Raw genomic sequence first — 17,831 nt, forward strand, 5'->3', positions numbered from 1 at the left:
ACTTGTTCAAGATATCCTTCAGTTGAAAACTTCCGCCACTCAAATATTTCTCAGAAAATGATTTACAACAAGCTTTTCATACTAAATCTCCATTCAAACTGATGTGCCAGTTTATAAATTGTAAAGTGTGGGTCCCATGAATTTCAAATGATTGGTCTCCCATGAAAAATTTAACTGATACAGGTGTTTGTAAGAGAATTTTGTATAGAAAGTTTGTATAACGTTACACATATTTCTCTTTCATTGTGAGAATCTATGCAAGTTTAAATGCTAAGCTTTGTATCTGTTGACAAAAATCGAATTAGCACCCAAGTTTCCCTTAACTAAAGATAACCTGCAGAGACATCGCAGGTTGTGTAGAGTTTCAATTCCTAACAGTCAGGGATTGTCTCTCCTTGGCCGAGATCTCTATAACGCTCATCTTCAAGTGTTGTTAGGGGACAGTGGTTATAGATCAAATAACACTGTTGGTAATGTGTCTCATACCGCCACTGATTCATTCCTTTCATCTCTTATTTTAAATTTCTCTACATCCAAAGCAGAAGAAATTTCAAAATATGTGGGAACAAGTGTTGAGGATTCTTCTGCAAAGAATGCAGCACCATCACATATGTGGAAATCAAGGTAATGATTGACGTTTTCTATTTTCAACAACTAGAAGGAGGCAATTATAAACTCTTTTATGCCCTCTCCTTCTGTCGTTCAGTTGTTAGACAAAAAATGCATGACATGGAATAGTTTCAATATTACACAGTTCATTAACCTGTGGACATGATATCCTTGTGCTGCTCTACCTAGCTTGTAACCGTGGCCAATGTTGAACCTTATGTAGAAACATCAATGTTAAAAGTATTGCTATCACATTTTTATTTTCCTTTGCTATCAATCCCATACGCTCATTTCTCATGCTGAGGGCTTTTTAATATACTGCAATTCAAATCTTTTGGCCATATGTATGGGGCAGCCATTGATAAACTTAAGTATAGGAGGTTGGAGTCTCCCTACGGCATAACTGACAAAGGAAACGGTGATGCTTGGTTACATGTTGGTAGGGAGTTGGGATAAGGTCAGGGATTTTTCTAAGATTTAGACCGGGAAAAAAAAAAAAAAAACAAAGACATCGCAAAGACTGATAGACACAAACATACATAGTGCCTGCACACGCCACTAAATATCAATGCATACAAGTGCACAGGGCACACCTCGTTGATTGGAGCAAGTGAGCAGTCAACGGATTTATTACATCAACCAATGAAACGCTTCTTTTTCTCATATAATTCGTTGTTTTTAGGCGATATTTCGGGCTTTTACCAGTATTGCAGTGTTTTTTTTTAATGATTTTAGTTGTTGGGTGATTCTGTTTTTTTTATTATTGTTGTTGTTGTTGTTGTTAACATAATAGAGAAAACACCGTGGATTGGCTGAGGGAGGCTGCTGGAAACTGGTCACTGAAGGCTCACCACCGTCCAATGCAGTACAGGGTACAACTTACTGTACCTGTTGGAAGCAGGTCACTGAAGATTCACCAAACAGCAGGTCCATAAAGTATATCGAACATCACCTCCGTACAACAACACGCAGGTCACTGTTTTTTTCTCCTTGCTTTTTTGTACTGCATTTTGCATAATGCTACCCTTTTTTCACCTACAATTAGTTCCATTGTTTCAGTCTTTTTTTCTTCTTTTTCGACTGTGCTCACTGGTGTGCCTTCTATGTTTTTTTCTTGGCGTTGTTGTTCCTTTAATCTGCTTGATGTTTTGCGTTTTGTTCTTTTATGATTATCCCCTTTAGTTTTGCTTATAATGATGCAGTTTTTGTTTTTTTTTTTTTTTTCCTCTGAAAGTGATGGGAGAGCGCGATTTAGGGCTGGAAAAAAAAAAGAAGAATCAAGAACTGGTGATGATGAATACCTCATTGCTTTTGGTTGGTGATTCATAGGACCTCTTTTCTGTTAATTTTTTGCTTTAACTTCTGCTTATTCACTTAGGCTTCTTCCTCTAAAGAATCATTTTCAGATTCTTTAGGATACGTGCCTCACTTTCTGCTCGAGAATCCTTTAGTAGTGGAGGCTCAACAGTTTTGTCCTTCATGATATTCCATGTCGGCAGAAATGGCTACGCACATTTGGGTGTTGTTTCTAATTCATTTTAAGGAATTAAGCAAGGGTCTACAGTGGTTTAAGACTTAATTGTGATTGTGGAAAAAAAGAGTGACATTCTGAAGCAGTTCGGTTTGTTGTCACGTTTTAGCTATATTCAGCTGGGGAAATTACTGTCTAGAACAAGTGCACTCCTGTCTCGTCGCATTTGTATAAGCTGTCCATACAATTTCATTAGCTTCCATCAAATCCTTGCAGATAATTGAGGTTACTTTGGCCTTCTAATGGATTCCCCTCTTCCAAAAGGTAATCTGCTAACCACTTTGTTTCCAAACTTTGCATGGGGTAGCTATTAATCATTACAATACGAAAATCCCTGTTTTCTATCCCAGATTGCCTTTTTCCCATCAAAACCCAGCAGTTTATAGATTACGTTCTTCTCCTATCACTTATGATTTGAATATATGCTAAGTTGTGCCAGCAGTCTATGTAAGATTTGCCGGATTCTGCAGTTCACATGGGCGAACACATTTATGCTAGGTATGCATGAAAAAACCAAGATCTTGAGGCGAAACACGTGCAGTAGAATAAGGCTTTAGCAGGGATGTTTTCCAGGGTCATTCGCAAGAAAATTCAAACATAGCATCAAAGACAAGTCAATGGATATCAATTTGTTATTACTATTGGAATTCCAATCAATTTCCAGATCTTCAAATACGAAGAGTATCCTAGACTCGTCAACGGATATCACTAAGGTTTACCTTTCAACAGGCCACACAAAAGTACCCTGCAAAAGTATCCTGGACTCGTCTTTGTGACTCTTCCGTTTATTTTCCTTAACAGGTATCTGGCATGAGTTGCTGGACTCTACTGGAGTAGGAATAAAAATATGGAATTCCATGTCACATTATAATTCCAATGTGTATGTTTTCCCGCAGAACTATGCTGGCTTCATGGACAGGTCAATAGATTGCTAGTAAATTTAACAAAAACATGGAAAAAAAAAACTCTGAAGATTCAATCTGTTTCCCTTGACTTGATCAGATCCAATGAAGAATCCCCGCAACAAGAGAAGGGAAGAAGTCTCAAACTTTGAAGATATAATGAGGCAAAAAGAGAGAATGAATAACCTTTTTAGAACTGATGTAAAAGGGTTTGTTGGAACTTTGAATAAAGAACAAGAACATGAACTGGAAGTGCTAAAAAAATATTGGTTCCTGGGAACAACGTTTACTATACGCTGACAATGTCTGGCGTTTTCAGGTCATGAGGAAGCTATCCATATTTTAGGCAAGGATCAAATCACAGAGAAAAGATGGTACCTTTCAATTCCACATGGAAAATTCAATTTCGGTAAATGGCAATGTTACATTAGCAACACCATATTTTATGGACTCCTTGATATTTATTATGAATTTTACCAGAACACGCAAGACTTACTTTGAATTGTTAGCAAGCTAAGAGTAAATTGCAAGTTAATCCTTTTTTCCACGAAACTACAGCATTATTGCATAATCCCAACGGGTTTAATAGTTTGGTATAAATCAATCCAAGAGGTCATCATTTTAATATTTATTAAAAAAAAAGTCTTGAAATTTTTTCTTAAGCAAGTTAGAATTTTTACCAATTTACTGTATTTCCTTTCAGGGTGATGAAGAAAGCTGAGTTCGATAAAACCTATAAAGATTTTCTTGTGAGGATGGGCAAGCTTTATCTATATAATAATCTCTCTAAAGTAGGCAATTCTTATTTTATTTTATTTTTTTCAATCAGGATAGTCATTATTCAAGGCATCTTTAAAAGCTGCTCCAATTTTTTATCCAAGTCAAGAGGGGAAAGGAATAGGTTAATGAACATTTTAATCATCATCTGTCCTCCAATAATTTATTTGTCACTATAAATATTTTTTAAAGTATTTTTATTTTTAAAAATTTATTTTTGATTTTAACATGTTGATGCTATTTAAAATTTTAAAAAAATAAAAAAAATCCTTAAATTCTCTTATAAACATTTTGAAAATGTAAAAACAAATTTCTTGATTGAATAAAAAGGGACAGAGCAGTGCTGCCTATGTTAATAGGACAGCAATCCTTCAATTATTGCTTATCCCTGTATTGCACGTAGTTGGCGTATTGCTCTCTGGTCGGCAGTCGGTGCAGCTAGACAGGAGGGCTGTGTCGGACTAACTTCAAGGTCGGCGAACCTCGCCGCAATAGCCATCACTCATTGATGGACAAGACGATAAAAAAACAAAAAAAAAAAAAAATCTCTTTGTTTCTATTATGTAGCTTTTTAGCTGTAATACTTTATAAAATTCATTGCATGTGATGGGTTCTAAAGCTGTTGTATCCTTTTCCTCCTCTCCATAATTCTAAAGCTGCTTGGGAAGTAACATCACCTAGACCAAATTTATTTAGTCACCAAACAATAATTATTGATGCATCTACATTATTTATTATATAAATATTATTTTTGAAAAAGATCAACATTTCATCTAAACAATGGCCATGCCTTCCGCCTTTTATGACGACAGTTGACGAAAAATGGTGATGCAAAAATAATATTGCTTGGTTATATAGATAGACCTGGATGAATATATATATGCAAAATAAAAAATAAAAAATAAAACAGGGCCGCTTGACTTGTGTTCCAAAGCATTAGCGTCCCCCAAGAGACGGAGGCAAAGGCAGCAAGCACCGCCAAAGTGTCATCGCATGTGCCATGCCATCCATGGGATATAAAAGAAAAGAAGATAAGAAGCCCACATCACTGCAGTCTAAAGGTCTATCAAGTGTCAACAACCCAAAAAACCAGAACTTCGAATTCCACGACTACAAATAAAATCTCCTCTTGCTGTTTCTACGGAGCTCAGGTGCATCAATCTCCATCCACCCTCTCAGATCCAACAGCTATGATCTCGTCATGCCATTGATCACATCCATCATCCAATCAGAGGACCTCAAAAGAAGGACTAAAATAATGTTGTTTGTAGAGAGAATATTATTGGACAGAGTTTGTTAGTTGACGTAAGCGTCCTCATCTTCTTTGCCTTTTAAGAATCAGACAGTTCCAACGTTTCTCGTGCTTTATACCGACCCGTTCGCTCCCAGAAGTTCTTCATCTTAATTGGGTTAATATCTCTGGTTTTTGATTAAGAGGGAAGAAGGGAAAATATGATGGAGCTGTTTTTGTTGAGTTGCACAGGAGTAGTGGTGTTGCTCCACGGAGCTAATTTCTTCTTCCATATTCTCTCCCATCACTTCGCCTTTCGTTCCCTCAGGTACTCAATTTTCTCTCCAATTCTCGTTCATTTCTTTCCTCAATCCAGGTGAATTGAAGTTTGAAAGGGCTGCTTTGCCTGATCAGAACATTACTTGGTATTGATTTAATTCTGCTTATAATTCAAAGATCCAACACTGGTTGGTTCTTCTTTAATTGACCAGTGATCTTGATCTTTTCTTCCCTTGTTAGGGTTTCCAAGTTCTTTCAGATTGTACTGATCATTTATGATTTTGGGTTGGTGTTACAGTTTTCTGGGATTTGCTGGATGATAAAGCAAACAAGAAAGCAGAGATGACTTCTTAATTTCGTCAAGCAAACTTCTAATGGTAGCTCGCACCTGTAGTCACGTTCGTTCTGTGGATTTCCCTTCTTTTCTTTCTCAGTAGCAAGAGATAGCTTGTATATATTGTATAAGAGCCATTTACAGTCCTTGAAATAAATGGAGAATTGTATTTGTATCAAATTCAGATCTAAATTTATCTCCAACGCAGACATTGTCATATGTATGAACCTTTAATCAATTTCCTGTTTAGTTTTACTCTTGTCTTGTCTTTTTATTGTTTAGATAAAACTAGTTAGTGCGCTCGTGCGCATTGCAAATTAATTTTTAACCTAAAAATAAAAGGGCGACGGCAATGTCACCCCATTTTCTGTATCATAATTTTTTGTTAATTTAAAGAATAAAAAATAATGTCTATATTGAAAATATTTAAGAATCTATAAATGAAATAAGATTTGTTAACTAGAATTAAAGATCTAAGCGAGGAACTGTTTTTTGTTTTTTTAGAAGCAAAAAATAGATGCAGACATTAAAATTTTTTATAACCATTCTTTTTTTTTATATAAGTTTATTTTCATTTATTTTCTATTTATTAAATGTGTATGATTTTCATTCTTATAAATAAACTATGTAATTAAAACTTATGAGATGAATACTTTTATAAAAAGTATTAAGAAATTATAGAAACCATTTAAGAGATTAATTAATATGTTAAAAAACATTAAACTAAATAATTTAGAGAATGAGAGAGAATATTATTTAAAATTATATTCTTTTTTTTTTAAAAAAAAAGAAAGCCTGCGTGTTGTTCGCTGATAAGAAAAGGTTTATCCCTGCGTAATTGGGTTTTTAATTTTTTTTTATTAAAAAAAAGGAGAGGATGACTTGTTGTTTGTCATCCACTTTATTGTTTTTTTTTTAAAAAAAAATTTAAAGGTAGGTTGTCATGTGAAAGTTGACATGTCGTCCATTTATGCATTTTTTATGATTGAGAAATCGAGATATAAGTATTGGTGATTTTGGGTATTTAAAAACCTAATTTTTATTATTATTATTATTATTTTATTCAAAAACATCAAAAACATTATAAAAACCTCAATAAATTTGTTCAAAAACATATCAAAAACATTATAAAAACCTCAATAAATATATTTAAAAGTCTAAAACACTCATTAATCAGTTAAAAAATCAAAATCAAATAAATTGAAAAATAAATTAACAGGTCTCAATCAACTTTTCAATATATTTAAAGATAAAACTACTTTCATTAAATTTTCCCCTCTAAAATAAAGTCATTGTTAACAAGTTAAATTAATAACATGATCAAAACATGGTCAATCAATAATTTTTATATCAATTGATAACACAACCAAAACATGGTCAATCAATAATTTTTATATTATTATTGCTTTTCTGTTACCTTTTCTTTCATTTCTTTATATATTTTTTTGTAAGTACAACTATATTTTCATGTAGGTAGGAGGTGGGCGTGGTGCTGTGTAAGTTGGCATGTGACAACAATATGCCAACAGCTAGAATAATGAATTCTTTTATGGAAAAGAAATATAATTAGATAGGAAACAGAAAGATTAGACTTTGTTTTTGTTTGGTTGGAGCTATTGTCTTGATGATCGGATGACTGATTAAGAGGAATTGCAATTTTTGCAAGCTACGTTCTCCTGTTAGTTGAGGAATGGCAAACGAAATGCATGGTGAGCCACACGGATCATGACCAATCATGCTGTCTGCCGTCCTTATGATGAACCTGCTTGCATTGCATGATAAATTTTCTGATCGATACTTGCTACTACTTCCCTATCGAGCTCAAGTTTCCCTGTAGAGCTAAACTTTAGAGCCGAAGAGATTACGGCACTGATTTTGTCAGCGTTATAGCCACCGTAGAGAATGATGCCTTGCATTTCAGCCTTTAGCTCTGCATTTTTAGACCCTCTAATTGTGAAGTTCATTAGTGGGTTTTGAAGCAGAAATATGCAGAAAAGGGCCCAATTACACGTTCATCAAACGCACTTTGGATCCCCAAAAAGAACCTAAAACCAAAACTCCTGCTTCAAAAGGGTGCTCTAAAAAACAGAAGAAGAAGAAAAAAGGCACGTAACATAGTGCAAGCCTTGGTACCTTACTGAAGGACTGGGACAAAACCTCTCGTTGTTAATGATCAGATGGAGAATGAATCTTTGCTGTTTTCACTTCCAGAAACCTCGTCACCACCAGCGTTGGTACCTATCTTTGAAACCCTTCACTTTCCAAAACCCATTTCTCTATTTCACTAAATTTATCAATACCTCTATTGAGTTTAGCCAAAACCCAAAACCCACTACTACTGCCTCAAACTTGACAACTCAAAAGACCAATTTTTACTCTACACCCACCATAATATCATGCTCTAAGCTCCTTTCTAAATGCACTGCCTCGAAATCCTTAACTCCAGGCATGGAAATTCATGCCCGTGTAATCAAATTTGGTTTATCTCAGGACCCAAAAATAAGGAACTATTTGGTTAACCTCTACTCAAAATGTCAACTTTTTGGGTATGCAAGGAAACTGCTTGATAGGAGTACTGAACCAGACTTGGTTTCTTGGTCTGCTTTGATTTCTGGATATTCAAAGAATGGGTTTTGTCAAGAAGCATTTTTGGCCTTTTATGAGATGCATTTGTTAGGTATTAAGTGTAATGAGTTTGCTTTTCCAAGTGTACTCAAGGCTTGTACGGTCACTAAGGATTTAGTGTTAGGAAAGCAAGTTCATGGGATTGTGGTGGTTACAGGGTTTGATAGTGATGAGTTTGTTGCAAATAGTTTGGTTATCTTGTATGCCAAATGCGGAGGATTCAGGGATGCAAGGAGGCTTTTTGACGCGATTCCTGATCGAAGTGTTGTTTCATGGAACGCCCTGTTTTCTTGTTATGTCCACAGTGATATGCATGGAGAAGCAGTTGGTTTGTTTCATGATATGGTTTTGAGTGGAATAAGGCCTAATGAGTTTAGTTTATCTAGTATGATAAATGTGTGCACAGGTTTAGAGGATATTGTTCAGGGAAGAAAAGTTCATGGGTATTTGATAAAGCTTGGCTATGATTCTGATCCGTTCTCAGCGAATGCTCTTGTTGACATGTATGCAAAAGTGGGGATTCTTGAAGATGCTAGCAGTGTTCTTGATGACATTGCAAAACCTGATATTGTTTCTTGGAACGCTATTATTGCTGGTTGTGTTCTTCATGAGTACCACCATCGGGCTTTAGAATTGTTAAGGGAAATGAATAAGTCTGGGATGTGTCCAAATATGTTTACCTTATCAAGTGCTCTAAAAGCTTGTGCTGGAATGGCCCTAAGAGAATTGGGAAGACAGTTGCACTCTAGCTTGATAAAGATGGATATGGGATCGGATTCTTTTCTGGGTGTTGGACTAATAGATATGTATTCCAAGTGCAACTCAATGGATGATGCAAGGTTGGTTTTCAAGTTAATGCCAGAGAGAGACATGATTGCATGGAATGCTGTTATCTCAGGACATTCACAAAATGAGGAAGATGAAGAAGCTGCATCTCTTTTTCCTTTGATGCACACGGAGGGAATAGGATTCAACCAGACAACTTTATCAACAGTTCTTAAATCTATAGCGGCCTTGCAGGCTACCTATATGTGCAGGCAAATTCATGCACTTTCCTTGAAATCAGGGTTTGAATTTGACAGTTATGTTGTGAATAGCCTTATCGATACATATGGAAAATGTGGCCACGTAGAAGATGCAACAAGAGTATTCAAAGAAAGCCCAATTGTAGATTTGGTGTTATTCACCTCTCTTGTAACAGCTTATGCTCGAGACGGACAGGGTGAAGAGGCTTTAAGGCTCTATTTGGAATTGCAAGATAGGGGAATCAAGCCCGATTCATTTGTTTGTAGTTCTCTCCTGAATGCATGTGCAAGTTTATCAGCATATGAACAAGGGAAACAAGTTCATGTTCACATCTTGAAGTTTGGATTCATGTCAGACATTTTTGCTGGAAATTCTCTTGTTAACATGTATGCCAAATGTGGAAGTATAGATGACGCAAGTTGTGCGTTCTCTAGAATACCTGTGAGAGGGATAGTCTCATGGTCTGCTATGATTGGAGGACTTGCTCAACATGGGTATGGGAAAGAGGCCCTCCAGCTGTTCAAGCAGATGCTTAAAGACGGCGTTCCTCCTAATCATATAACACTAGTTAGCGTTCTTTGTGCATGCAATCATGCAGGTTTGGTTGCCGAAGCCAAACATTATTTCAATTCAATGAAAATTTTGTTTGGTATTGAACCAATGCAAGAGCATTATGCTTGCATGATCGATCTCCTTGGCCGGGCAGGGAAATTAGAGGCGGCAATGGAACTTGTAAATAAAATGCCATTTCAAGCGAATGCCATGGTGTGGGGTGCGCTTCTTGGTGCTGCAAGAATCCATAAGAATATTGATCTTGGAGAAAAAGCTGCTGAGATGCTTCTTGCCTTGGAACCTGAGAAGTCAGGCACCCATGTTCTTCTTGCAAACATTTACGCATCAGTTGGCATGTGGGATAAAGTAGCACGGGTAAGAAGACTTATGAAAGACGGCAAGGTGAAGAAGGAGCCTGGAATGAGTTGGCTTGAGGTGAAAGACAAGGTATACACCTTCATAGTAGGAGACAGAAGCCATTCCAGAAGTACAGAAATATATGCAAAGCTTGATGAACTGAGTGACCTATTGAAGAAAGCTGGATATGTTCCTATGGTTGAGATTGACCTCCATGATGTAGAACGAAGTGAAAAGGAGCAGCTTCTATACCACCACAGCGAGAAACTAGCAGTGGCTTTTGGTTTAATTGCTACCCCACCAGGTGCTCCAATTAGAGTGAAAAAGAATCTTCGAATTTGTTTTGACTGCCATACTGTGCTCAAGTTCATTTCTAAAATAGTCTCCAGGGAGATAATTGTGAGAGATACCAACAGATTCCACCATTTTAGAGATGGTTCGTGTTCTTGCGGGGATTATTGGTAACATTCAAGGATTAGTGTTGTCATTCGTTGTACTAACTGTATACAAACTCCTATAACATTTTGCACATTCTTTTTCAAGTAAGGGCATGTTAAGATTTGTTGTAAACCCTCATTTTTTATCATCATCTTTTTATTTGACTAATCGAAACATTAATGTTATTCAAATGCAACCATAAATAAAATTTCATAGTTTCAGATTGTTACTTTCTTATTCTTCAATCCCACTTTTGTGAGAAATCGACTTTCCTTGGCTGTTTGTCAACCATCAATGCATTGTAGCTTCTACTTTGAGAACTTTTTTTGTGCTTCTGAGCTGATGAAAATAGTGTTCATAAATTGGATGTGTAAAAAAGCAGAATTTACAATTTCAGATCCTACTTGTACAGAAGAGAAGGCAAAAGAAAGTGATAAATTTTTTCATAGTTAAACTGGGAAAACTACTGTAATTAGTAAAAATTCATTCACTCAAAAATTATACTTCGATATCATAAGAACTCAATGTTGTGTTGCTGTTGATTCACATAAGCTTCCAAGTCCCTACATCTCCCTGTCTCAACATACTTCCATTCTTTCCGGCATGTTGTTATTATGAATTTCATCATGTTTCAATATTTTTTTATATTTTCTGATAATCAGACACAGCAAGGTCCCCTTACTCAGAACCAAATGCCAACTGCCAAGCAGATCAAGAAAACATTGTGTCCTAGTTTTGGACCAAATGACATTTAATGAATCTGATTTCCTTAAGAATAGTATTTTAAGAAAATTACATTGTTATCATTTACAGTTACAACAGTACGAATGAACACATTCGTTCCCTTCTGCATGTTCTTACATGAACATCATCGACTCCTCCGACATTATGGCTAACAATGAATACTTAACTTTAATTGAGATTCTGCCACCGTCCACACACAGCTTAGCTCCAGTGACGACCCAATATCCAGGCGGGTCCTCTGGACCCCTCACCATTTCCTTTGTGTCCACGAAGTTTGACATTTTCGGTGCTCTAGATGGTAAAGGGGGGCCTCCAGGAAAAACTGCAGAATTTAAGTCCACTTTCACTGGCTTCTCAGGTGGATTCAATCCTGCACTGAACCTTGTGCTAATCAACATCGAGAAGACCCCTGATTTTCGTGACAAGGTTGAAGGTCCATCCCATTCTGACCTGCGGAGTCTTGCAGATGCCACCATTGAGAATCCAAGCCTCAGGAACAGAACTTTCTTCATCCCAACAACCTTAACCTCAAACCAGGCTTTTGTTACAATAGAAGCAGAGTCATCAATGCGGGCTTCATTGTACTCCACTGGAGCAGTGCAGACATGTGAGAATATGCTCCAATTAACTGGTTCAAAGTAGCCTCGTTCTACAGGTTCATGAGTAGGCTCTTGCCTAAGATCATCTGAGAGTTGGACCATATTGGGAAGAGAGGAAAGATGCTGGAGATGGATAGCCAAATGGTCACTTCTCTTACCCTCCAAATATAACCGGATTCCTGTTACTGGCCGATTTCCAGAATCAACCTGCAATGCATGGATTTAGATTCTTTAAGAACAGTAAAACCACAATGATGATTATCTGCTAAATTCTGGAAAAGCATAATCACACTCTGGTGATTACTTATATTATACTGACTATGGACATATCCTAATGATGATTATCTTATCTCGTTTTTAAGAAAGGACACCTAGGCTTATAAGTTACACCTTAATGGATCCAGGTACAGGTGTCAGCAGCAGTCAAATGCCATTTTAAGAACTTGGAATCAATGCTATGAGTAATTCTAACGAGCTGCAGTTCAAGAAATCACCTGTGTGGTATTGACATAAAGCTTAGGGCCCATGATGGTGAACCTAAGCGATGGAGTTGCTTGTTTTCTGCGCTTGAGAGTAAGAGGCAGATCACCATATATTGGAGCCCATTGCCGAGGCAACTGAAATTCTAAAAACTGGTGGAGTTCCTCTATTGGAGGTTTGTCTGCATGATAGATGATGAAACATGAGCGCAGGTGCCAAAACTAATGGAGACACGAAGGATATGATGAAATTCAAGTAAAATAATTTCTCAAACATAAATGAAGGAAATTCAAGTGTGATCATTTATCAAGTATAAATGAATTGGATGCATCCAAACGATGAGAATCATCGAGCATCAAATCTACTAAATGTATGCATGCATTAACCTCCACGACATCTGCAATAGTTCACAAACCAATTGCATATCCTCTGACATTCAGTTGAATCCACGCAAGGAGTGATCAGGAAATGGTTACCACACAAACAAAAAGTCAAACAAGCACAAATCTGCAATTAGGCTAAATGTGCCAATCAGATTCAAACTCAAAAGTGTGGCTAGAAAAACATGCAAAGTTTTGTGTCAAAGCCATTATGTCATGGAATGCAGTTCATTTGTTTTGTAAACTCCTACATATTCATTGAATGAAGGGTTGCAGCATGCTCGAAACATTAATGCCATTGAGAGACCAAAATATAGAGGAGAGGTAGGCACACACATCGAAGGTAGAGATTCACAGCATGGCTTAGAAATCCATTGCCTCGAATACCACTCAAAAGAGAAGTTATAGGCACAAAGGACATTGAAATAACATTTGGCGATTGTGATATAGTTGAAAGCCATTGGTTATGGCTTTGGCCAACATCCACACCTCCTCTTCGGATACAAATGCTCGTTATATGCTGCATAGGAATAAAATTCATCAAATAAAAATCTTGACCTGTTTGGGGCAGGTTGCCTCAAACATTTGTTACAGCATATACCAAGAAGCTCACCCCATTCTTTATGGAAGCAATGACAGGAGGCCTAAACGAATGGGCAAATACTCCATGGAAATCCCAAGGTATAATGTGTTCATCCTGGAACAGTAAACATGAATACCTTAATGAAAAAAGTTAATCACCATCATGTCTTCCTATATATTACAAGCCCCGTGATAATTGCTGGCAATTCGAAAGAAAAATCATTCAGTCATTTCTCACCCTTGGAATTGTGATGCACCACGCTTTTTATATCCTCTAGTAAGTTTTTAGAGAGCGACCATGACAATGATGGGTATCTTATTTGTGAGATTTAATGTACCTTTGGTTTTCCTGATAATTCAGCAGGATTTACATCTCCTGAAAACCTCTTATCAGCATATTCCTTTAACAACTTCTGCACTTCAGGGGGCTCAAGATTTGATTTTTGTAGCTGCTTTATGTGCATCACATCTTTACCTCCCATCTTTACCCCAACAACAACATGAGTGCCATATTTATCAATGAACCTGGAAAATCATTTTATTCAAGATCAACATTAATTCAATCTCAATAAGTTGATTGAGGTTTCATTTCATCATAATCAAAGGTTTTATTTGTGTATTATTGAAGTCAAACATGGCAAATTGAAGCAAAGTGCTTCCTCCTCAGGACATGCCTCTATGATAAAAAAATTTCCTATTCAATAATCTCTTCTACTTGACTATCTTCATGTATCTAATGTTTGAGTCTTCTAAAACCATAATCTAATTTTAAACATCAAAATGAGCTGTTTTTGGGAGCTAAAATAGATTCTACAGAAGGAAAAAAAATTGCCATGTTGGACCTGCGGGTTAAATTGAGATCTAGTACTCTTTAAGCTGTATTTTAATATGAACCATCTACATCCCTGGAATCCTTGGTTTATTCATAACAAGAAAAACATCGGGTCAAAATCATTTTTCTGCAGGTTATTCCAATTAATCAAGTAGAACAGTTTAAAACAAGTTGATCAGCTTTGAGTTTAAAAGAACATACTCAGCCAGGGCAACAGGATCCCATGTAGCAGGCACTTCATGCTTCACCTCTTCAGACAACGTTATATGGGACCTTTCCAGCTCAACATTATATAGTGTTATGAACCAACCATCAAAGGCAAGATTTTTTGCAGAAGCCGCATCCTTCTGCCAACAACCCCTCAAGTCAAACATGGCATTGAACAGTCCCGAGGGAATTTTACCTGCTAAACACATTTCCTGATTGAATTTCTCCGACATCTACAATGAAATTAACAATACACAAAATTAGAATCACTCTAAAGATTACTCCAGACATTGTTTTGATCAAACTCGTAAAATTTGGAAAAATGGGTAGTCTCGTATTAATCCATATTCAGTCACTGTCCTAATTTAGCACCATTGATCTAATGGTCAGCACTCAGCACACAACAAATACTAGAAAAGGAATAAGAAAAAAGGAACCGTTCCATTCTTGAAAAAACAATTGTCATATATATGTTTCCAACTTCATCTATATATATGTTTCCAACTTCATCTATATATATGTTTCCAACTTCATCTATATATATGTTTCCAACTTCATCTATATATATGTTTCCAACTTCATCTATATATATGTTTCCAACTTCATCTATATATATGTTTCCAACTTCATCTATATATATGTTTCCAAATCACACAAAATCTTTAATATCCGAATTAATGGCATACCTGATTGAAAGAGAGAACATCAGAGAGAAACCTAGTCCGCTCCCCTTTATCACACTTAATACCATTAGGCACGTTTTGAACAACAACCCCGCCAGGAACAAAAAGCTCTTGGTTTCGAGTCAGGTCTAGCTCGATCAATCGCGACCCAAAAGAACCTGGCTTGCAAGATGATAATCGAATATCTTTAGTCAAATCATATCCAAATCCAACCACAGACACCGCCTTCTCCGCTGCTGATTGAGCATCAAGCCGATTATTTTCCATCAAAATAGTCCAATTGGATAGCTTTGTCGAGTGAAAAAACTAACTTGTGGGGTTTTAGGACGTAATATTGGAGTAGTTGCAGAGGGTTTTTGGAGTTGAATACCGATCACTGAATTGGTCTTTGATTTGCTTTTCTTTCTCTGCTAGTAAGCATTTAAAAACGTCACTCTTCTCGGGAAGATACTAGAGGTTAAGTGAGGGTTGGGTTCAAGGCTGTTGATTTTTGAAATTTTGACGGGTAAATTACATTTTAGTCATTATAGATTCATAAGTATTCTATTTCTACTCCTGTATTTAATAGTCTTAAATTTCATCCTTCTAGTTTCCAAGAGGTCCCAAAGTTGGTCTTTAACCATTAAATAACCTATCTTTAAACTTGTTTTCTTTTAGGTTTTTTATTCAGATTCTTAAATGTTCTGTAATATACATGTGGGATGAAAATTGATCATGTTTGTTTTTTGAAAATTAATTTTTGAAAAATCACTTTTCAACTTTCATGTGTTTATTTATCATTAAAAAAGTTAGTCAACGGAAAATATTTTTCATTCAAAGAAAAATTTAGCTTGATTCCAGAAAAGTGTTTTTTAAAAAACTTTAGGCGGAAAACACTTTCTAGAAGTTGTGAAAAATTTAAAAATATCATATTATTTGCTGATTATATCAAGTTTGATCCTCAAATTTTTTATTGTTATATATATTTTATTTTGAATATTTATTTTTTAATTTTATCTCTTAAAATTTAATTTTTATATTAACTTTGATCCTTATTTTTATAATTTTTATTTGTTTTTCCCTTATTATTTTTTTTATTGAAATTTTTTATCTATCAAATTTGGTCATCATTCTTTTAATTATTACTTATTTTATTTAAAATAATTTATGAAATTTTAACTATTATTATTTTAATTTTTTCATCTTTTTTTATTTTTAAATTTAATTTTTATTATTTTGATTATTATTTATTTTATTTAAGATAATTTATGAATTGTTTTCAATTTTATTCTCATTCAACATTTTAATTTGTAAGATTTAGTCCTTATTATTTTAATAAACTTGAGAAAAATAAAATATTAATAAGTTATTTTCTAACTCATTTTTCATGATATAACCAAATAATAAAAAATATTTCTCAATTTATTTTTCATTACACTACCAAATATCAAAAAATAATTTATTTTTTCAGAATTTACTTCTAAAAAATACTACTTTCCTTAAAAAAAATTGAAAAGGTTACTGTATTAGGTAGAAAAGGAAAAATTAAAAAATAAAAATATTTCCCTTTGGTTTTTGACTTTGTCTAATGGGAACACGCGGCAAAAGGGCGGCTATTCCTTTCATGACACGTGGCGTGATTTTATTGAAGGCTCTTTTCTTCCTTGCGGCGCCAAAGACTGGGACCACTGAGACTGCCGGTTGATTTTAATGCGGAACGACGTCCCCTTACGAGGACTCTCCAAGAGATATTTACTTCTAACGATAATTGTGTGTCTGTATACTTACCATTAGAAGTACATGTCTTTTGGAGAATGCAAAAGCGTAGCCACATCATAATATTAAATTATTATAAAAATTATGCTTTATAATTGTTTTTATTAGAAGAGCAATAATCAACGTTGTAAATGCACTATATGTAATTAACGTTCTTGACTCTATTTCGTGTCACAATTGAGAATTTTTGTAGCCATGGATTGGGGCTGTTGCTGGTAGGAAGGGGTTTCCCTTTTTATGGTTTCTTTTCTTTTTTTTATTTAAAAAAACTTTATTTCTCACAAAATATGTTTTGTGGTTTGGGTGAGTAAGTAAAACTTTTATCATCCTAAACTTTTACAAAAAATACATATCCTGACTGAAACTCAAAACATATTATATAAATCTTAAATTTTTTGTTTTCACACTACGTTCTTTGAAGATCTTTTTTATGATTTCATGTATAATTAAATGGTTAATAAGGTTTAGGCACTGTGAGATCACATATTTTACTAAAAGTTTTTAAAATGAAAATTTGATTAATTAAAAATAAGTAAAATAATATAAATTTTATATCAATAATGAGTAGTTTAAGCGGTTTGATATTTATTTTTTTTAAATAAGATCTTGAATTAAAATTTTATAAATGAACCATATTATTGTTGAAAAAACTTTACCGTAAGAGGACTTGGCTCGACTGAATTAGTTAAATCCATCAAACTTTCAGATGCTAAAGCATAGATAAAAAAAAAAATTATAATTTTTTATGTCTTTATTTGCTATTATTATGTTTTTAAAATGGAGGGTGTTTTTTTTTAATAAATAGTGTTTGCTTCATATCTGTTTTATTTTGAAACCAAAACATTTGTCATTTAAAAAAAGAAATTTCTTTTGAAACAAACTAGAGTGCCCCTTGCTTTTAACCAAAA

General features: G+C 35.0%; 2 protein-coding genes and 3 long non-coding RNA genes across 6 annotated transcripts; 4 read left to right on the top strand and 1 right to left on the bottom strand.

The window, feature by feature from the left end:
* The first annotated feature begins 6 nt into the window (after positions 1-6).
* On the top strand, positions 7-1,770 carry LOC105127993 (uncharacterized). Its single transcript, XR_842748.1, has 2 exons — positions 7-624; positions 1,403-1,770. It is a non-coding gene; the product is annotated as an uncharacterized LOC105127993 (long non-coding RNA).
* A 74-nt stretch (positions 1,771-1,844) lies between these two features.
* LOC105127992 (uncharacterized) lies at positions 1,845-3,957 on the top strand. Of its 2 annotated transcripts, XR_842747.1 has the most exons (4): positions 1,845-2,404; positions 2,611-2,893; positions 3,143-3,451; positions 3,746-3,957. It is a non-coding gene; the product is annotated as an uncharacterized LOC105127992 (long non-coding RNA). The 2 variants fall into 2 exon arrangements; XR_842746.1 differs by having other exon boundaries at positions 1,845-2,893.
* Positions 3,958-4,699: 742 nt separating this feature from the next.
* Positions 4,700-5,922, top strand: LOC105127994 (uncharacterized). Its single transcript, XR_842749.1, has 2 exons — positions 4,700-5,378; positions 5,628-5,922. It is a non-coding gene; the product is annotated as an uncharacterized LOC105127994 (long non-coding RNA).
* Positions 5,923-7,307: 1,385 nt separating this feature from the next.
* LOC105127995 (pentatricopeptide repeat-containing protein At5g04780-like) lies at positions 7,308-10,879 on the top strand. Its single transcript, XM_011029482.1, has one exon. The coding sequence runs from the start codon at positions 7,833-7,835 to the stop codon at positions 10,686-10,688; it is 2,856 nt and encodes a 951-aa protein (XP_011027784.1). The 5' UTR covers positions 7,308-7,832; the 3' UTR covers positions 10,689-10,879.
* Positions 10,880-11,406: 527 nt separating this feature from the next.
* NSL1 (MAC/Perforin domain-containing protein) lies at positions 11,407-15,616 on the bottom strand. Its single transcript, XM_011029483.1, has 7 exons — positions 15,172-15,616; positions 14,480-14,718; positions 13,785-13,971; positions 13,478-13,561; positions 13,201-13,384; positions 12,499-12,665; positions 11,407-12,211 (listed from the first exon to the last, which is right to left on the bottom strand). The coding sequence occupies exons 1-7, from the start codon at positions 15,433-15,435 to the stop codon at positions 11,519-11,521; spliced, it is 1,818 nt and encodes a 605-aa protein (XP_011027785.1). The 5' UTR covers positions 15,436-15,616; the 3' UTR covers positions 11,407-11,518.
* Positions 15,617-17,831: the final 2,215 nt, after the last annotated feature.

The sequence above is a fragment of the Populus euphratica genome, unplaced genomic scaffold (assembly GCF_000495115.2).
Source record: "Populus euphratica unplaced genomic scaffold, PopEup_1.0 scaffold15.1, whole genome shotgun sequence".
NCBI classification, from domain to species: domain Eukaryota; kingdom Viridiplantae; phylum Streptophyta; class Magnoliopsida; order Malpighiales; family Salicaceae; genus Populus; species Populus euphratica.